At 56.9% G+C, this 20,556-nt stretch overlaps 1 protein-coding gene across 2 annotated transcripts; it reads right to left on the reverse strand.

The window, feature by feature from the left end:
• Window positions 1–6,315: 6,315 nt before the first annotated feature.
• On the reverse strand, window positions 6,316–18,901 carry PDCD6 (programmed cell death 6). Of its 2 annotated transcripts, none has more exons than XM_056135151.1 (6): window positions 18,756–18,901; window positions 18,397–18,458; window positions 11,643–11,687; window positions 11,339–11,491; window positions 9,189–9,298; window positions 6,316–6,842 (listed from the first exon to the last, which is right to left on the reverse strand). In XM_056135151.1, exons 1-6 carry the CDS (start codon window positions 18,845–18,847, stop codon window positions 6,744–6,746), a joined length of 561 nt encoding a protein of 186 aa, XP_055991126.1. In that variant the 5' UTR covers window positions 18,848–18,901; the 3' UTR covers window positions 6,316–6,743. The 2 variants fall into 2 exon arrangements, with proteins under 2 accessions (XP_055991126.1, XP_055991125.1); XM_056135150.1 differs by having other exon boundaries at window positions 11,333–11,491.
• Window positions 18,902–20,556: the final 1,655 nt, after the last annotated feature.

The raw sequence follows: 20,556 nt of genomic DNA on the forward strand, positions 1-20,556 counted from the left end.
TTGCGGCCAAGCTGGGGCTGAGCCCGAACAGGGGTGCTGAGTACTCTCCTTAAGCTAGGACTCTGACAAAAAAAAGTGACGTGTGACACACCCTCCCTGGGATGCCTTTCCCCTTCCTTAGGATTCTCCTTCCCCAGGTTCTTCCTTTCCCAGAACCTGTCCCCTTCTTCAGGAACCCCTCCCTGGGCCACTAGCTTAGGGCAGCAGCTCTGTCAGCAAAGTCTCAGATTGCACTGTCTCTACACCTTACAGAGCTGGAGTGATAGCACAGTGGGTAGGGCATTTGCCTTGCACGCGGTCGACCTGGGTTTGATTCTTCCGTCTCTCTTGGAGAGCCCGGCAAGCTTACCGAGAGTATCCTGCCCGCACAGCAGAGCCTGGCAAGCTCCCTGTGGCATATTCAATATGTCAAAAACAGTAACAACAAGTCTCACTTCGTGTTCCTGGAGTGAGCAGAGAGGGACGAATGGAGATGTTACTGTGCCCACTCAAGCAAATCGATGAACAATAGGACGACAGTGCTACAGTGCTACAGTGCTACTCCTTGCATCCCTCTGGGAACCTTCAGAGACACCCCTGCAGAGCGGGCTGGTGGGTGGAAGTCCAAATGAGACTGGACATCCACAGTGGCCACTGACCAGGCCCAGAGATGCCAGTCCACAAAGCGTCAGAATGGGGGACACTCCCTGGGCATGGGGGTTAGCCTAGACCCCAGTGGAGGCTTCCAGGGGGCAATCACCCTTCACCCAACCAGGAATGGCCAGAAGGAGGGACACCCCCCCCCAAGCCACTCCTCACTCTGGCCTCCCACCTGCTTGCTCAAACAAGCATGAGTTGGGATTCTCCCCCAGAACAGGGGAAAGAGCTATATCCCAAGCTCATTGTGCCTCTGTGTCCAGAGCCACTGGTCAGGAGATCAGAGTGAAAGTGCAGCCACACCGTGTACCCCTCTATTATTCCCAAGTTAGAGACACAGCCTAAGCTCAGGGAATGGGACAGGGACAGGGGATCAGGATGGGGGGCAGGGATAGGGGATGGAGGCTAATATGAACAGGGGATCGGGGACAGAAGGAGACAGGGTCAGAGGACAGAGATGAGGATTGGGGGATGGGTGATGGGCAGAGACAGGAGAAGGGAATGGGGAACAGGGGCAAAAGGCAAGGGATGGTGGACAGAGGACAAGGGATGGGAGATGAACAGGGACAGAGGATAGAGACGAGGACGGAGGATGGGGCCAGTGGCAGGATATGGGAGTCAGAGGACAGACGACAGTGGCATGGGATAGGGACAGGAGAAGGAAATGGGGGGACAGGGCAGAGGACAGGGTCAGGGTACCTGAACAGAGGCAGGAGATGGGATGGGGACAGAGATGGGGGCAGGACAGGCAATAGAGGCAGGGTTCAGAGAAAGGGAAAGGAGATAGAGGACTGGGGCAGGGGACAGGGGACATTGGACAGGGCCCGGTCGCTGGGGACTTACCGAGCGCGCGCGGGGCGCAGAGCTGAGAGCGGGGCTGGCTCTGCTGCCGGTGGAAGACCAGCCAGCCCCGCCCCGCGGCCCTTCCCGTCGGGAGGCGACAGGGGGCGCGCGCACCCTGACCCGAGTCAACACTGCTCACCCCCCACCTCCTCCAGTCTACACACCCACAGGGCTCTCCGTGGTCACCGTCTGCTCTGAGGAGGGTCGTGCCCCGCATCCTCGCGTTCTGGGGATCCCCGTAGGACGGGGAGGGGTGCAGCTGGCGCAGCACAGACGGGGAGCATCCCGCGGAGAGGTGCGCTCCGGGTCCTCCAGCCCTACGCTCCTGGGGCCACCCGGCGGCGATGAGCGGCTAAACCGGCCCCTGCTGCCCGTCTGGGGCTTCAGGTGGCCTCTGCTAGGCTCATTTCTCCCGAGAGCCCCCCAGTTCCCCAGAGCCTCAGAAATTCCTGCACCCGCTGCACCTCCTCGTCCACCCGCCCCAGTCAGCTCTGCGGTGCTCCTGTCCCCCGTCTCCTCAGGGCCTCGGCCAGGGTGTCCCCCGCCCCCGGTCGGCGCCTGGAACCACCGCCCCTACCCCAGACGCTGGGACCAGCTGGGACCAGCCCCTTGCCTGTCCTCAGCATAGAGGACAGTCTCCAGCCCTGTTTGCCTGGAGATATCTCCGGGGAGGAGGTTGGTAAAGAATGGGGGTTCCCACGGACACCCCAGGAGTGGCCCGGTAATGTGGGAGCCAATGAGACACGAGGGGACCCTGGTGAGACCCGGGGGAGAGGCCCCGGCCCAGGAGTCTTTCAGGACAGACCCTGGCAATGCCGGGTGGGACCCGAGCTGAGTCTGTCAGGGCTGATTCTGTCAGGACGGGTATGTGGGGGTGGGGGTGGTGCCTGTCAGGGCGGGGTGGGGCCTGTAGGGCGGAGCCTGTCGGGTAGGGGCGGGGCCTGTAGGGCGAGGTCTTTAGGGCGGAGCCTGTCAGGACGGGTATGGGGGGGTGGGGGTGGTGCCTGTCAGGGCGGGGCGGGGCTGTAGGGCGGAGCCTGTCAGGACAGGCATGTGGGGGGTGGGGGTGGTGCCTGTCAGGGCAGGGCGGGGCTGTAGGGCGGAGCCTGTCAGGACAGGCATGTGGGGGGTGGGGGTGGTGCCTGTCAGGGCGGGGCGGGGCTGTAGGGCGGAGCCTGTCAGGACGGGTATGTGGGGGGTGGGGGGTGGTGCCTGTCAGGGCAGGGCGGGGCTGTAGGGCGGAGCCTGTCAGGACAGGCATGTGGGGGGTGGGGGTGGTGCCTGTCAGGGCGGAGCGGGGCTGTAGGGCGGAGCCTGTCAGGACGGATATGTGGGGGGTGGGGGTGGTGCCTGTCAGGGCGGAGCGGGGCTGTAGGGCGGAGCCTGTCAGGACGGGTATGTGGGGGGTGGGGGCGGTGCCTGTCAGGGCAGGGCGGGGCTGTAGGGCGGAGCCTGTCAGGACGGGTATGTGGGGGGTGGGGGCGGTGCCTGTTAGGGCAGGGCGGGGCTGTAGGGCGGAGCCTGTCAGGACGGGTATGTGGGGGGTGGGGGCGGTGCCTGTTAGGGCAGGGCGGGGCTGTAGGACGGAGCCTGTCAGGACAGGCATGTGGGGGGTGGGGGTGGTGCCTGTCAGGGCAGGGCGGGGCTGTAGGGCGGAGCCTGTCAGGACGGGTATGTGGGGGGTGGGGGCGGTGCCTGTCAGGGCGGGGCGGGTCTGTAGGGCGGAGCCTGTCAGGACGGGTATGTGGGGGGTGGGGGCGGTGCCTGTCAGGGCAGGGCGGGGCTGTAGGGCGGAGCCTGTCAGGACAGGCATGTGGGGGTGGGGGTGGTGCCTGTCAGAGTGGGGCGGGGTTTTTAGGGCGGAGCCTGTCAGGACGGGTATGTGGGGGGTGGGGGCGGTGCCTGTCAGGGCGGGGCGGGGTCTGTAGGGCGGAGCCTGTCAGGACAGGCATGTGGGGGTGGGGGTGGTGCCTGTCAGAGTGGGGCGGGGTTTTTAGGGCGGAGCCTGTCAGGACGGGTATGTGGGGGGTGGGGGCGGTGCCTGTCAGGGCGGGGCGGGGTCTGTAGGGCGGAGCCTGTCAGGACAGGCATGTGGGGGTGGGGGTGGTGCCTGTCAGAGTGGGGCGGGGTTTTTAGGGCGGAGCCTGTCAGGACGGGTATGTGGGGGGGTGGGGGCGGTGCCTGTCAGGGCGGGGCGGGGTCTGTAGGGCGGAGCCTCTCAGGACGGGTATGTGGGGGGTGGGGGCGGTGCCTGTCAGGGCAGGGCGGGGCTGTAGGGCGGAGCCTGTCAGGACAGGCATGTGGGGGTGGGGGTGGTGCCTGTCAGAGTGGGGCGGGGTCTGTAGGGCGGAGCCTGTCAGGACGGGTATGTGGGGGTGGGGGTGGTGCCTTTCAGGGCGGGTCAGGGTCTGTAGGGCGGAGCCTGTCAGGACAGGCATGTGGGGGTGGGGGTGGTGCCTGTCAGAGTGGGGCGGGGTCTTTAGGGCGGAGCCTGTCAAGACGGGTATGTAGGGGTGGGGGTGGTGCCTTCGGGGCGGGTCAGGGTTTGTAGGGCGGAGACTGTCAGGACAGGCATGTGGGGGGTGGGGGTGGTGCCGGGCCTTTAGGGCGGAGCCTGTTGGGTGGGCGGGGCCCTGAGGCGGAGCCTTCCGGGGGGAGGGGCGTGTTAGCGCAGAGCCTGTCAGCGCGGGGTGGGTCTGTCGGGGAGAGGAGAGGCGGGGTTGGAGGCTGTCAGGGGGCGCCGGAGAGATTGTCAGGGCGAGGCGGGCCTGTCGGGACAGGGCAGGACAGAGCAGGCAGGGCAGGGTTCTCCACAGCCCACCGAGGGTCATTTCCTGGCACAAGACCATCATCTTCCGTGACGGGTTTCCTTCCTGGAGACCCTGACTCATCTGCCTGGTGACCTGTGGACCTGACACCTACCCCACGCGCTCGGCTGCTCCGGAGAACCTTCCAGACTCCCGAGGGTGAGGGTATCAGGCCCGAGTTCTGGCCCCAACAGCAGTCCAGGCCTTGGCTAGTGACGACACGGAGCCAGTGTTCCTGGACAGCACAGGAGAGCCCAGTGTGGGCAACTGGCCGCATTAGAGCCAACGCTCCCCAGCTCCAGGGGACTGGCAGCCTCGGCAGGCCCTCTCCCGCCGGGAGAGTTCTGGGCAAGGGTACCTACTGTCACGGGGGGCTCTGGGCTCCTCTGGGGTTTGTGAGCGTGCAGGCGGACTAGGCGAAACCTCGGGGGTGTGGCAGCAGGGACTGCGCTAGGCAGCAGGTGCGCCTCCTGGTGGACAGAGCGCGGTACAGCAGACGCCGCGTCCAAATTTCCGCTCCCCCTCTCCAGAGTAGGACCAGTCCTGGCTTCCTCATTCCTCCTTACAGAACAGGTAAACGTGGACTATAACGCTAGGGATGTGGCCCACAATTAATCCCTGGCGCTGCATGGGTCCCCTGTAGGCGTGACCCTATAATGATTTTTTTGTTTTATTTGGCCATACCCGGCAGTGCTCAGGACTTACTCCTGACTGCTCTGGGATCATTCTGGAGGTAGGATAGCAGGTAAGGATAGCAGGTAAGATAGGATAGCAGGTAAATGTCTTGCACATAGATGATCCGGGTTCAACTCCTGGCATCCCATATTCCTGAGCACCACCAGGAGTGATTCCTGAGTGCAAAGTCCCTGAGCATCACCTGTGGACACTCCCAAAAACAAAAAAGTCAAAAGAGGGTCAGAGAGTGCAAGGGTTAAGGCACTAACAAGAGGACGAGAGTCATGGCACCCCCAGGAAGGTGGCAAGGACTGAGAACAGGAGAGAAAATGGTATGCATTATGCTGAATTTGTTCTGATACTAGGGAGCAATAAGGCAGGTCCTGAAATCCTGGAGTCCAGTATGTCACTTCTGAGCATCAGCACAGTGAAATGCCATTGATGGACAAGAAAGAAACAAAGCCAGGCATAAATGCACGATGGAATAGCACCAGCGTTAAGAGGGAAATTTTGGTACAAGATAAACCTGAGGACAATGCTCAGGAAATATCCCAACAGACAAGTGACCTGCTCCAATGCACAGAGAAGTGGACAGAGGTTCTGGAGTGTGAGGACACTACGGAATGGGGACTGAGTTTTCGGCAAGGGGAGATGAAATTGCTCAGGAGACAGAGGGCAGATGGCTGTATGACCATGTGGATGTACTTTGCATCACTTGGACAGATAATACCACCTTGCCCAATATCCATTTATCCTTTCAGATACTGATATTCAGGTCTTAAGAGGCAGCCATGGGTTGGACTCCCAGAGTATCTGTCTGGGGGCGGTCTCTCCCTAATCCAGTATTGCACAGATTCCCTTACATGTACACTGAGATACACACATTCCCTCGTATGCACACTCAGACATGCACATTAGCTCACATGCACACTCAGAAACACACACTCCCTCACATACTCACGCAGCTGTTCACATGCACACTCACTCCCTCACATATACACTTAAGCACACACACTCCTTCACGTGCACGCTCAGGCATACATACTCCCTCACATGCACACTCAGGCAAACACACTCATTTTTAGGCATACTTGCACATACTCTCATTTGCACGTAGTTAGGCTCACCCTCACTTGCACTTTCTCTCAAGCATACTCAGGCACATATAGTCCCTCATATACACAGACATGGGTCCCAGGCCCATTTTCAGATCACTGTTAGCTAGAACCTGAATACCCTTACGAGATCCAGCCCCAACTCTGGGGAAGCACATCAAGGGGAGGACAGAGCTCTTCACATCTGAGGGCATGCTGAGGACCCGTCGGGGCCATTTTGAATGTCTGAGACTCCGAGACCCGGGGCACATCAGCTTTATTGTGACAGTGCATATGCAAACACAATGGCCCCTTTAAAAAAGTAAGGCACATGAAAGTGTGCAAGTCCCCACGGCCACTGAGTGTCTGGGCTCCAGGAGAGATCATCTAAAAAGCACATGATGATTTCTGAGCATGCAGAATACTTGAACATTATTACCTCTTACCTCATGGCACTATTAAAAGTCACAAACCAAGTTTGTATCTGAATAATAATAGAACTATTCAAATTGCAAAAACAATCAGCTTATCCACATATGTACAATTGGGTCCCCGGATATCAATCATATAAAATCTAAAGGAAGAATAACAGCATCTAACTGCATCCGTTTTCTGCTCTGTTATATGGAAGAGATTTGGCATTTCCAGTCTTTTTCAATAAATCATGCTGCTATGTGTGAGGCCGGTGTTACACGATGCTGAAGACCATGGAGAGATACTGTTCGTATGACACCTGGATCCAGCCATCCTGGTCTGTGTCGTAGCGTCTGAATATATCTGTCAGCCTCTGAAGAAACAAGACAGTCAGTGCTCCGTATTTGTTAAACTCAAAGAACAGATCTATTTGGAAAAAGACAATTAGAACCCAATCTCAAAATGATTCAAGGCTCCACACCCTCAACTCAGGGGCCCACCAAACAGTGTCCACCAAGTTTTTCCCCAAGAAGGACATGGGTCTGGTGGGACACAAATAAGAGTCAGGAAAAAGGGCAGGAAGAGGGATGAAGGCTCATCCCCCTGGACTGTGTGCAGCCCTGGGTCCTGGGGGGCCATGCCCTGCTGCTGATCCTGGGCCTCCCCTCCCAAGCTAAGGCGTTCTCATGGGTAGCCAGGCCAGGGAGGCCAGACCCTCAGCTGGAGTACAGAAGGGCCAGTGTGCCTGACTGGCTCAGAGGCAAGATGACCTGGTTAGGGCTGACTGATGCCAGGCTAGCCCACTCTGGAAGCCTCTGAGAATTCTGACCAACACCAGTTTTCAGGAGAGCAGAGGGTTAGCACCCAGGTCCATGGTGACCTCACTGAGCCCAGTCATCCCTCTTCAGGGACCGTCGGCTACACTACTCCTTGCTGAGCAGTGGGGACAGCTGACAATAGAGTTCCGACAGAGGGGACAATCTCTTCATGCTCCTCACTGAACAGTGGATAATAAAGGGTCTGACGGAGGAGACTGTCTCCACATGCTCTTCACTAAAAAACTGAGAGTAAAGGGTCCCAATGGTGGGGACAGTTCTCACATTCTCATCATAAACAAGAGACACTGTGAGACTAACTGTAAAACCTACCAGCACTGGGGTCCGAGAGAGCTCGCCTTGCTTGCCTCATACGCAACCAACTCCAGGTTTATCCCTCGCACTTATTATGGTTCCCTGAGCCCCACGAGGAGTGATTCCTGATCACAGAGCCAAGAGTCAGCCCTGAACACTGTCAGGGCTGAGTTCCCCCAATATATCCAGCAGCAGTAGGCAGGCAGCTCCGGGGGGAAGCTTGATTACCTATGCTGTTCTGCCACCTCCATGGGAGCTGCAGGCCACTCTCAAAAATTGGGTGGGACCAGGAGTCACTGTGGGGCTACGGGCATACACATGGCCACTGAAAATCCAGTGGGGTACAGACAGAACAGGATCTCCCAAACTGGAGTCCCACTCCCACCAGCAACTGGCATAGCTGGGGAACTTAGTTGCTTAGAGAAGTCAAATTTCTGGGATGGGGGAAGCAGATGTCTCCCTCCAGGGACCCTCTGCCTGACAGTGACTCGGGGGCAGCTGTGCAGTGGCCACCTGGCACCTTCACAGGTCCCAGCAGGGCTGCTGAATGTGCTACCCACACAGACACACAAGCCCTGCCCAGGCTTTCAGCAGCAGAGACTTCGCTGCCTCGTTGTGCAGCATTTCCCAAATCCCAAACTACATATGGTTGGGGGTGGGGCGAGTGGTGTCTCCCTCCTGCTGCCGAGGCCTGGGTGGCAATACTTAATCAGGCTGTGTGATGGTTTCCAGTGCTCAGAGAGCTCCAGAACACTTTAGTGATGCCAGGGTTGAGTCTGGGGCCCCATGCATCCCAGACACGCACTCCAGCCTCCCAAATTACATGTACAAGCTTTGGGCTGTCCACATCTTTCAGAGAGTTGTGTAGTGTACGAGACCCCACCTTCTATTGAAGTGGGGCAATTTCAGAGGTAGGTTCTACTCCTCCATGGAGCCTGCCTCAGGGTAAGAGGGAGGGTGCCTGACCCTCACTGCAGCCAGGCTTGCAGGTAATAAGCACCTGTGTGTACCAGCCAGCAATTCTGCACTGCATTTTCAAATGGATTCGCAACACACCAGCACCACACGTTTCTAAGGCTTGATTAAGAAACTTGAGCCTCTGCCCATACACAGGGATGAAGGCCTTGGTGAGAACAAGGCTGCTGCCTCCGCCTTTGGGGGGTGTCTTGGGCAGGTCACCTCTAGGGAAAAGAAAAAGATAGGATATCCAGAAGGACAGAGCACAGCCACCCATGGCCAGGACTGACCTCATTGGCCCCACAGGGAAGCCTGCTGAGGAAGGCAGGCATGAAGGTCACAATGGAGTGACCCAGTTTCGGATGGAAATGCAGTGAAAACTGCAGATTATTTACCACAAAAATAGCTGGTCACAGCCTGGAGCAAATGCTCTTTCTCTTTACAATGGTCTGCTCGTGAGTATTCCCAAGGGGAATGAGAACCATTACTTCACCAGGGACCAGGTGACCAGAAACTCATCTTATTCATCTAATGCTACTAAACCACAGATTCCAGAAAGGAGGTCCTTGTGTCCACTTTCATAGCTCGCCCATTCCAGTTCTGCAACTCAACTCTCTGGAGTCTCCCATTACCTGCAGGACGATGCAGCCCTGGATGAAGTCATCGAAGGCAATCTGGCCCCGTCCTTGCCTGTCGAACTTTCGAATGAGAATGTCGTGAAACTGGTCAGAGAGCCGGTACCCTGAAAGAGGAAATAAACAATAAAGGAGGTCCAGGAGAGCGGCCATTCCCTGCAGCTCTTTCAGCTGGACACCTGCACTGCTCATGCCTGGGGCAGCAGGAGAAATTGGGGGCACGAAGATGTGCAGGTGAACCCACTTCTCAGGCAGCGGAGCAGAATACCACGAGTGCTGACCACTAGTGTGGCAACACCATAGAAAGGATCCTGAAGGCCCCTGGACTACAAAACAAGCCTTAAGGAGCAGACTCCCAACAGGTCACACTTCAGGCACTGATCACGGCCATGTCACAAGGGCTCGCTGCTTCCATTCTAACCCGTGGAGGGCATGAACAGATTCATAGCAAGGTCAGAGCCAGGGGGGACTGCGCTACCAGAGTCCTGGCTCCCTCCCCCACTGCCCCACTACCTGATGCTGTGAGGTCTCCTTATTCAGAAAAAAGACTGTTACCGTTTCAGGCTTTGTTGGGCTTCTGGCAAGGACATGGAACCTCCTATCACGTTCAGTCCCCACACCAGCACTTTTTTAGTCACTTCAAACATGCACACACGAAGAGCACCTTCCAGAGTGACCAGGTGTCCTGGGTATCTGTAATCCCAACCCAAGGTCCCTTCCTGCAAGCCAACCCAGCCCGCAAAGACAACACAATCTGAGCAGCCTCAGATCCTCACTCACAGGGTCCCATGGACAGACAGAGGCCTGGGCTGAGAGCAGAGCACGGGGCACAGCAAGAGGGAGGGAGGGGAAAGACTGGGAAAGGACAGATGTCATGGCACACACAGGCCCTGACCTCCAGCTGCAATTGCCCTCATGCTTAGTAAGGCCACAAGAAACAAAAAGAAGGAGATGAGCCAGGGACAGGCAGTGGGGACAAATGTGCCGCATGCTCTCACCACCAGAGCAGCCAGCATCGTCTAACCCCGGCTCCCGTCAGGAAGAGGAGGATACCGAGGTCCAGAGTAAAGTCAAGGCATAGCGCAGAGACAAGCACAAGGGGCCAGACTGAGAGTCTGTCCAACGTAGGGCATCCTGGACACTGCAGGGTCCCTGCTCCATGGTCCTCTCTGGTGGGCAGCCTCCACCCTCCTCTCTGACCACTCTCTTAGGAGGCTACTGTCTGCCCACTGACCCCTTCCTACAAGACCCCAACCCAGTACCTATCACTCCAAGCAAAGTGGGTCAGCTACTACTGAGTCTACCTCAGAGAGCTGGAGTTGACCTGGTACCTAGGCCTGATCCACACCATGGAGACAGAACTCCCTGCAGAGTCAGGGCCTGTCTGAACCTGTGTCCACATTCCTTGGGTGAGAAATGCGGGGGGAGGGGGGATAGGAGGGGGAATGGATGCAGGGTACAGGCCCAAAGCAGGGTGAGAGGAGAAAAGTGCTCAGGTATATGTGTCTACATGGTCTTAAGGCCCCTCAAGCTTTCCCTGGAAATCAAGGCACAAAAAGCATCTTCTAGGCCAGACACTTCAGGGTTATGTCATCCCCAACAAATCAGGATGTGGGCGGTATTTGAATGTGCCTGCACTCCCGTCTTCCTTTGTGAGTGAAAATGATGCTTCCTCACAAACAAGTGCTGTGAGAGGCCTCTGACTGACTCCTCTGGAAGTGTGCTATGTCTATGTCTGCACCCTACAGCACACACTCAGGTCTCATGGCATTGAGAACGGGCATCTGTGTTGCCTGCACCTCACAGAAGCACTTGGCAGGAGCTGCCCCTCCCCTTTCACCCCAGGATTCATTTAAATGGTCTGGGAAGCCACATTCTCAATGGGCTGGGACATCACACCACTCCGCAGAAGCACTCCACAGAAAACACACACTTGTATAGCCCTTATCTCATTTTGGATGAAAATCTGCATAAAAGTCTTCATGTCAAATAGACGCTTCATGATGTAAAAAACCTGCCTGATGCAAGCAAATGTTTTATACACACTAAGTTACAAAACAAGACAAACTGGTTTCAGATGGCTTGAAAGGCAGCTGGGCTCCAAAATGAAATATGCTACACAAGCAAGAAAGGTGGGTTACCGAAACCTGACAGTGCTTGCTTGAGCTCATTCTTGTCGATCATGCCAGAGTTGTCCCGGTCGTAGGTGCGGAAAACGTTCTGCCAGTCCGTGATGTACTTCCAGACACCTGTGAACTCGCTGAAGTTCACGCCGGCCTTGTTTTCTCGATCGAACATGGCTGAGACAAGAGCACGGGAAGAGGCAGGGCATGGTCACAGCACACACCAGCACCCCTGGGCCCCTCATGAGGTGGGTTAGCAGGGAACAGGGTCCCACCCTGTCCACATGGACAGGGTAGCAGCAAGCCCGTCACTTGTGCCTCTACTTACATATGATGGACCTCACAGTCACGGGGTTGAATGGCGTCCACGTGCCTGCAAAGACAGGGACTCAAGTGAGCAGGACGACGTTTCAGGACTCTTGCTTTCTGGTCTAAGAGAAGGCCCAGGAAGGGACACTCCTGCACCTCCGACACCCTGTGACACCAGGGAACACTCCTGCCCTCCCTACGCACCATGACACCAGAGGACACTCCTGCCTCTCCACTCCAACACCCTGTGATATCGGAGGACACTCCTGGCCCTCACCTCCAGGGGCGGGGGCATTTTTGGGGTTCGTGTGTGCACAGGAGTTGCTGGACCCTCTGAAACTTGAAGGACCCTTGAAACTAAGAAGGATCTGTCTGTAGGGCCAGGGAGGAACTCCTCTTATGTGGATTAAGAAGGTGTTTCTTGGAAGCCCCATTTGATAGGAACACCCATTTTCTTCCTTCCATGCATGAAAGATTTCAGTTCTGGGGCACCTAGCTCACACCCATGAGCCCAGGCTCTCTGACTAGCTACTTTCAGCCCACGACGTGATCTCACCAAAGACAAGAGCTTCACCTCACTTCTCTGTCTCAGGTAATAGAAACGCTTCCACAGCGGGGAGGACACTTGCTTTACATACAGTCAATCCAGTTCAAACCCAGGACCATATATGATCCCCAAACACCACCAGGAGTGATCCCTGAGCACAGAGCCTAGAACAAGTCCTGAGCACTTACTCTGTGTGGCCCTGCTGGGTGTGAGCACTGCTGGGTGTGGCCCAGAAACAAACAAGAAAAACGTTTCTCAGGAGCCATGTGAGTTGAGCCTCTGTGCTCACAAGCACAACTCTGTGCTTCCTCCGTGGTTCCCTCTGCCCCAGCCCCTGAGCCTGCCAGCACGCCAGGTCTGACTGGCAGCTCCTGGCAGTAGAGTGACGGACACACGGGCTGGGGAAAAGCATGACTGGAATCTGCATAAAGACAAGCATAAAGGAAGTTCTGAACACAGACCAAATCTGCTCTGCCCTCCCATTCTCTGGGCGTCGGGGTAGCATCTGAGGCCCTGCACACCTGCACCCTGGGACAGATGTGAGGTTTGTGCTCTCCCTCTGCCTCTTTCCCTCCTGTACCACTGAACTGGGCCAGAGAAGCATCTGTGGATGTAAGAGAGCAGAGCCAGCCACACTGTTCGCAAGAGAGTAGACAGGGCCGGTACCACCAGGAAACAGAAAAGGTGTAGTACTCACTCATGTGGGACTCACACGACACTCTGGGCTCAGAGTTTTGGCAGTGCTGGGCATGAGCCATGCTAGTCTCAGGCTCTGCAAGCCTGTGGCCTGGCTGCCATCAAACACCCAAGCTTCAGGCCTGTCGTAAGGCTGGGACACGGCAGGATTCAACAGCAACATCTGCGTCAGCAGCTGTGGTCAGTGCCTGAGCCTGCCATGGGTCTCATATTCATGCCTATCTCTGGAAGGCCAGAGGCCATGCCAACCGGTAGCTGAAGGAGCTGCTGAAAGGCGACTTTGTGCCCACGAACATGGGTCAGCCCAATACCAAACCCACTCACAGCACCATCCCAGGCGCTCCTGGCCGGTCTGGGCCTGGACCACTTCATCTCCAAGAACCAGACGACAGAAGCACATGCTGACCCTGGGCAGTTCTCCTCCAGTACCACCAGGGGACAGCACCAAGGCCTTGAAGAGCACTGAGATAGCATGCAGATCTCAGGAACAGCCCTGAATTCAGTGGGCAGAAGGCTCAATTCACAAAGAACACCAGGAACTAGACCACCCTTTTACAGGGGAACTCTCTCCATACCCTGGCAGCAGAGCTGTCCTCAGTTTTTTAAGTTTTCTTTCTCTATACTATCCACCTGGCCCCCTGTAATCCCATCAACGGCCAAGATTCAGAGACTATAAAACCCAGCTCCCGGACGAGAACAGTGCAGTCTCCTAACCCCCGCGCCTGGCTGTTCCTCGCCGGGGCCCCTTGGAGGGGAGCAGGTTGAGCTTTCCTCCCCGCCCCGACCAGGGCTCCAGCAGCCGACGACCTCCAGGACCAGCTACCACCATGCTGAGACCACTCTCCGCACACATGAAGGTACTAGCAGAGGGACAAATCCACGCGGGTTCCGGGGCCGAGATCTCCAAGCCTACTCGGATTGGAGTCGAGCATCCTCCACCCAGATCCTCCAAATTCCAGTAGGCGGGGGTCACACCCACCACCTGGCCCCCTGGCACCGTGTAATCCCATCAACGGCCAAGACTCAGAGACTATAAAATCCAGCTCCCGGAACCGCGCGGCCGCATTTGCGGCTGCGCGACATCTTATCAGGACATCTTTTTTATGACATCTTATTATCTCATTCCTACTTTGGACAAACTTGCAGGCTATCGAATGTAGCCTACCCACAGGGCAGAGTCTGGTAAACTCCCTGTGGCGTACCAAATATGCCGAATACCAGTAACAATGATGAGTCTCATTCTCCTAAAGAGCCTTGAATATAATCTCAGGACTAGGATGAAAGAGACGTTACTGGGGCCTGCTCGAGGCAATCGACGAATAACAGGATGATGAAATGAAATGAAAACGAAAATACTATCCTGTACTCCAAAATAGGAGGCAGGTGAGGTGGATAGGATGCTCGCCTTGCACACAGCCGACCCAATTTGATCCTCAGCTTCCCATATGGTCCCCCAAGTCCTGTCAGGAGTAACTCCTGAGTGTAGAGCCAGGAGTAAGCCCTGAGCATCACCTGGTGTGACCCATAAACACAAAAAGCAAAAAAAACTAGCCTGTGTATATGAGCACGAGTTAATGGCACCCAGAGAGCTGGAACACTAGCTCCCTGAAACCTGGTGGAAACAACCACACTTTTCCACATGATGGGCTGACGGCCTACCACAATGCCTCCAACCTGGGGCCCAGCCTCCACAGCTTTTCTGTGAGATTTGGATGGGCCGCGTGGGACCCCCTTCAGGGCTCTGGCCTCTGGGGGTGCAGTAGGTATCTTCCTCACACTAGGAGAGGGGATGCAGCCCCTCCAAAGCCTCTGAAGACCAACAACGCCCATCCTGTAGCTCACAACCATGCCGCTGTGTGTGCTCAGGGCACAGCTAATGGCACATCTGTCACACACCAGACACCTCTGTCTTAATATGGGTCTCAGTCCAATGCAGTCTGTATAACTGAATGTGGCGTCACTGTAAAAGAAATTTATTATTTGGTAAAAGAAACGGTTTATTTGTATTCCCACTGTGTACTCCTATAGTTGAGGTTCACGTAAAGAGTTTTCAGGTCAAAATGAGTCACAGGTAGAAAAAGTTCAAGTCATGTCTAGGTCGGAGTCAGCTTGCGAGCACAGGCTCAAATCCAGGTGTGAAAGTGGCCCCACACCCAAAGTAAACAAGGAAGCAGCCCTAGTGAACAGTCTGTGAGGGACCCTGCAGATGGGCTGGGAAGGCGCTGCTGCAGAAAGGGCGGCAGCAGACTGCCAGCGAGGCTACAAGCATGCAGAGCAGGGTCTAGGGCAGCAGCACCTGCATCCGGCAAGAGAAACCAAGCCCAACAGAGGATGAACCCCAAATCCCCTCCCAAAGAAACTGAGCAGCCTATAATCTGCCCAAAAACTTGTGCAATCTATACAAGTTTCCGGAAAGCACAAACGTGACAAGCTGAGTCCCTTCCAGTATGCCTGAAACTTTCTCCAGCAACTTTTACACAACCTGGGCATAGAGATGCACACAGCAGGGAGGCAAATCAGGAGAGAAACTTGTTGATTTCTGAGAATCAGTAAAGAAAATTTGCCCTTTTTTTTTGGGGGGGGGGAGGAACCACACCTGGATATGCTCAAAAAGCAGAACTATCAGGCCTACACCTCCAGGCCAAGTATGTCTTCAAGTGGCCACTAGTCTCTGCTGTGAAACTATCCTTCTGAGGGACCAGAGCAACAGCACAAAGGTTCAAGTGTTTTCTAGCCTGCAGCTGTGGGGAAAACTCAGGTTTCAAATCCTGGCATGCACAGGGTCCCCTGAGCACAGAGCCGGGGTGGCTTCTGGGCTAAGTGTGGCCATTCTTCCCAACTCACACCCCAGGTCTTTTAGCAAAAAGTCTAGTTTGTTACATCCAAGCCATGTAAAGGCAAACTTGCAAAAGGCACAGAAGACGCTTCCCAGTAGGTGATTCCAAGGCACACTATGAAACGAGGCGGTTCCAGCTCAAGTCAGACATGGCAGACAGAGCCTGCTCTGTGCCCTGCACACCACTAACCACAGCCTCCCCATGAGCCAGCACTGACAACGGACTCACTGTAATAGCCATAAGGGCCGCTCCAGAGAACTGTCTCTCAAAGAGCACTGTCACAGACTCACTCAAGGGACAGCCTGGCTGTTCTACAGTCTGAGTTTTCCGACCAGTAATGAACAATGAACCAACTCTCTGAAACAGCCCAAAACCCACATGTGGAACAGAAACTCAGGGAGTACCAATGAGAATCACTTCAGGCACAGTTATCGGTAACAGAGATGCAGGAGAGTAAGGAGAATGGATACAGAGGAGAATGGACACAGCCACCAGTGACCACGGTTCTGTGAGTTGACAGTCATTCACCTGCTAACCCCGGGTAGCAGAAGGTAGCCAGAGAAGTCAGAAAAATGGATAGAGAGATCAGGGAAGGAGGAAACTGAGACCGGGCCCGGGCAGTGAACACCCTGGAAAGGGCAGCGCTGTGAGCAGTATGTTAGGAGCTTGGGCTCAGGGGCCATGGGGAGCACATAGGTGCGCCAGATCTAATAGGAGCGGAGGGGCTCCGTGAGTCTGTATTGGGGTTGGGAGTGGGGTCCCTGCGGGGCTCGGTGCATCTGTGTCGGGGCCGGTAGTGGGGTCCCTGAGGGGCTCTGTGTGTCTATCCCAGGGACCGCAGGCACAGCCCCAGAGGCCAAGAGCACAAGCACAAGCTGTGCACACTAGTCACAGGCACTAGTTCCAAATCTGCCTCTGCAGAACAGGCAGGGCTGTGGGAATCGACCCTGCTCTGGGTGGTGGAAAGAGGCTGAAACATCTCGGTGTGGAGAGACAGGGCAGCGGACAGGGCTTTGTGTAGCCCACCTGAGTTCCAATCACCACACGGTCATCTGGCTCCATCCAGGATCACTCCTGAGCTCCAACAGGTGTGGCCCAACACCCCTCCCCCCATTCTCACTACTAGAAAGTAGCAAATTCAAATATTTTACACTTCACTGAAACAGTAAAGTTGGTTGAAGGCCTCAGGGCTTTAAGAGACAAAGCAGAGAGGCATCAAGGGAGCTTGCCACAAATATTATGAGGCAGCCCAGGAGACAGGCACCTCCCTCAGGCTGCTCTGGAGGGTCAGCACTGAATCCTGCCTTGAGGGACAGTTTCCAAGAGACCATGCCTGAAAGGTGAGCTGACACCTCATTAGCCTGGGCCTGGCCAGCAGGGCAGAGAACAGAGAAGGTGGACATGGAGACCCTACAGGCTTCTCCAGCAGCTGAGGCAGGGCATACTCTGTGAAAGCAGAGTCCCACCCGCCTGGGTGTCAGCAGAACTAAGGTAGCAGCCACCCTGGGCAAGAGCCTGAGCCCAGGCTCTGCAGCAGTGCCCGCTGAAGGGCAGTAAGTGTGGGCAGCCATGTGTACAGTGACGGATACCTACCCACACTGGCACAGGGCTGAGAAACCACTGCTGAGCCTGCCGCCCAGCCCGCCTGTGTGTTGCACTCATACTCCACACCTCACACTCCCTCCACTCACCTCCTCTGACTGTGGGGCAGAGCCAGAAAGGCCACGTCTATGGCCAGGTCACAGTCCTAGACAAGGGAGCCAGACCCAGGCGCTGAGTATGCTGCACAGTGGCTGGAGCTCACTGAGGCTGGACGCTCACTCCAGTTGGGCGGAAACCCCGGGAGAAGAATCACAGTGGGTACTCAGTAGAATGCTGTGAAACTCCACCTGGACCCTCGCTGAGTGAGCGTGGAATACGGCACACAGCCAACCTGTTTGATGCTAGGCATACACCACCCATCCAGGTCACCAGGGGTCAGAGAGGTTACTAAAACTGGGAGGGTGCTTGCCCTGCATGCAGCCAACATGAGTCCAATCCCTAGCACCAGCAGGCGTGGCCCCAAAACCAAAAACAAGAGAAAGTCTGAAGCCACGCTGCAGTTAACTGGACAGCAGCTAGCCCTGTCTCCAAGTCCCAGAGTGTAACCCAAGCCCTAGAGATGCGAATGGAAAATGTACGGGACCAATAAGGGTCAGGGCAGAGCCAGAGGGCACAGCAGGAGTGGTGGACTCAATTCCCCAAGGACAATGTGCATGAAACATCTTCTTCTGTTCGATACTCGAGTGAAGACCTCGGTTTCTCCAGATCTGGATTAGGGGGTGAGCACAGCCCTCAAACACTGACCACTCCCCTGAATGCTGCAGAGCCCCACATGAGGTACATGGTTCTCCAGAGCCGGCCAGCACCAAGAGGCACATCCAAAGCACTGCCACTGAGCCCATCACCACTGTCCCCTCACCAGCACCACAACTGTCCCCACCCCTGTCCCCTCCACCAGTCCCACTGCTGTCCCCACTGCCACCGTCCCCCACCAGCACCACCGCTGTCCCTCCGACTTGTCCCGTATTCACCAGCACCTCTGGAGCTGTGACCACCTTCCAGAGGGCCCCCGACGGCCTTACCTGAGAGACCAGGTGCATCCGCTGTGGGCGACGAAGCCCCTCAGCCTCCCTCCAGCCACCAGCACTCACCGTTAGACAGGGCCTGCTGGAGCTCGTTGTCCGAGATGACACCACTCCTGTCCTTGTCCACTCTGCGGGGACAGCACTGCTTAGGTGCATCAACTTCCTTCCCGTCCACGACCCTGGAGGTCGCTTTCCTCGCCCCTCCCTGCCTCTTCCTCTGCAACGGGCGGGCGAGCCCGACCTCTGCGCCCGACCGTGAGTCACCAGCTGCGCTCACTCACTCACCCGAGGGTGAGGGCGAGGGCGGGTTCTGCGGCCACCGGCGCGGCCAAGGGCGCCCCGCCCGCCAGCCGGGACCCTCGGACTCCGCAGGGTGGGGCCGCGGAGGCCGGCTCGGAGGGGTCGGAAGGGCGCGCGGGGCTCACCTCTGGAAGACGTTCCATAGAAAGCTCTGGTCGGGCAGTGCGGCGGCCGCGGGGCCGGCCCCAGGGCCCGGGCGGTACGGGTACGAGGCCATATGCCAGGCGGGCTGGGCTTGCGGCGCGGGCGGGCTGCACCAGCGGGTCCGGGCGGCTCCGCGCGGCTCTGCTTCCGGGGGCGGGGCCTGCCGCGAGCCACTTCCGGGGGCGGGCCCGCCGCGCGCCACTTCCGGGGCCCGGTCTGACCAATGAGCTCGCGGCCCCGTGTCCTCCCCCACCCACCCCGGGCGGCGCAGGCCCGCCCCCGGAAGTGCGTGCCGCGGCCGCGCGGCTCTGTCGGGGGAGGGGGACCCCGCGGCGCGCGTTTCTGTGTCGGTGAGGGGAGGAGGACCCGCGGCCGCCCGTGTCTGTGTCGGGAGGGGAGGGAGGACCCCGTGGCCTGTGTCGCGGAGAGGATCCCTGCGGCCACCCGTGTCTGTCGAAGAGGGGAGACTCCGTGGCCGCGCGTCTGTGTCGGGGAGGGGAGGAGGACCCCGCGGTCTTGCGTGTCTGTGTCGGGAGGGGAGGGGGGACCCCACGGTCTTGCGTGTCTGTGTCAGGAGGGGAGGGGGGACACGCGGCCGCGCAGAGCAGGGCTCTTGTGACTGCGCATGATCCTGATTCTTTCTTTTTTTTTTTATGATATTGAAAGTATCCTGCCCATTCGGCAGAGTCTGGCAAACTTCCCGTGTGGTACTCAATATGCCAAATACCAGTGACAATGATAGGTCTCATTCTCCTAGCCCTGAAAGAGCCTTGAATATGGCTCTTTTAAAATCTCAGGGCTAGGAAGAAGGAGCCGTTACTGGTGCCTGCTTGCCCAACAACAGGATGATCGTGATCGTGATTATGATCCTGATTCTTAACAGGGTCATGGGTGTCTGTGCTTTTCCAGACCCCTGCTTTGGCCCTTAGCTGTCTGCTCACTCGCACCCACTTGCCAGTATCAGTCGCAATAGGGTTCGCCAGAGGGTCACATCCATTTCACCCCGTGTGCATAGATTCAACTCCCCTCATTTCTTTGTATCCTGGGGGTTCACTTCACTGTACCCCCTGATTCACTCTACCCCTAGATCCCCCCATAGCTCACTGTACTCCCAGACTCCCTTGGATTCCCATGTCCCCTCCCCCTCGTGTCCCCATGCCCCCTCCATCTCTTTCCTATGAGTGTCCCTGCACACCCCACCCCCATGCTCTCTTGGCTGGGTCTGGAGTGGGAATTGACACCTTTCAGGTGTGTGTGGAGAAGAGCTAAGGAACTACTCTCTCCCACCACCCCAACCAAGGTTACCTGTCACCTGTGTCAGACCCTCACCCCAGTCTGCTACCCGCTGCCCAAATAGGCACACCAAAAGATAGGCCTGGCACCTTCAGACACCTGCCTCAGTCGCCCACTCCTCAGACCCCCAGCCTCTGGCTCTGAGATGCATGGTTTGCCCTGTGCCTGGTAAGACCCACCTGGGACCCTCTCCTATATGCCACTCTCAAGGAGGCATTGTCCACAGCTCTGCTGCAGGCACAGGAGACAGCCGTGTACTAAGACCCCCAGCATGACTGAGGGATTGGCTCTGCAGCCCCCCTGCGCTGAGATAATCAGCCCGTGTACTGAGATCCCCCTTTGCCAATAGACCAGGACTCTGTCCTTGTTCTGTTGTCTCTGTTGCTTAAAGTATTGATGTGCTGTCCCTATCGCTCAGCCATCAGGATTTAGTTCCCTCCTAATTGGGTTGGAAGCGCACTGGGAGACAGTCCTCCCCACTTTCACGCT

Source organism: Sorex fumeus, unplaced genomic scaffold (genome assembly GCF_029834395.1).
Source record: "Sorex fumeus unplaced genomic scaffold, SorFum_2.1 ptg000110l, whole genome shotgun sequence".
In the NCBI taxonomy this organism is placed as follows: Eukaryota; Metazoa; Chordata; class Mammalia; order Eulipotyphla; family Soricidae; genus Sorex; species Sorex fumeus.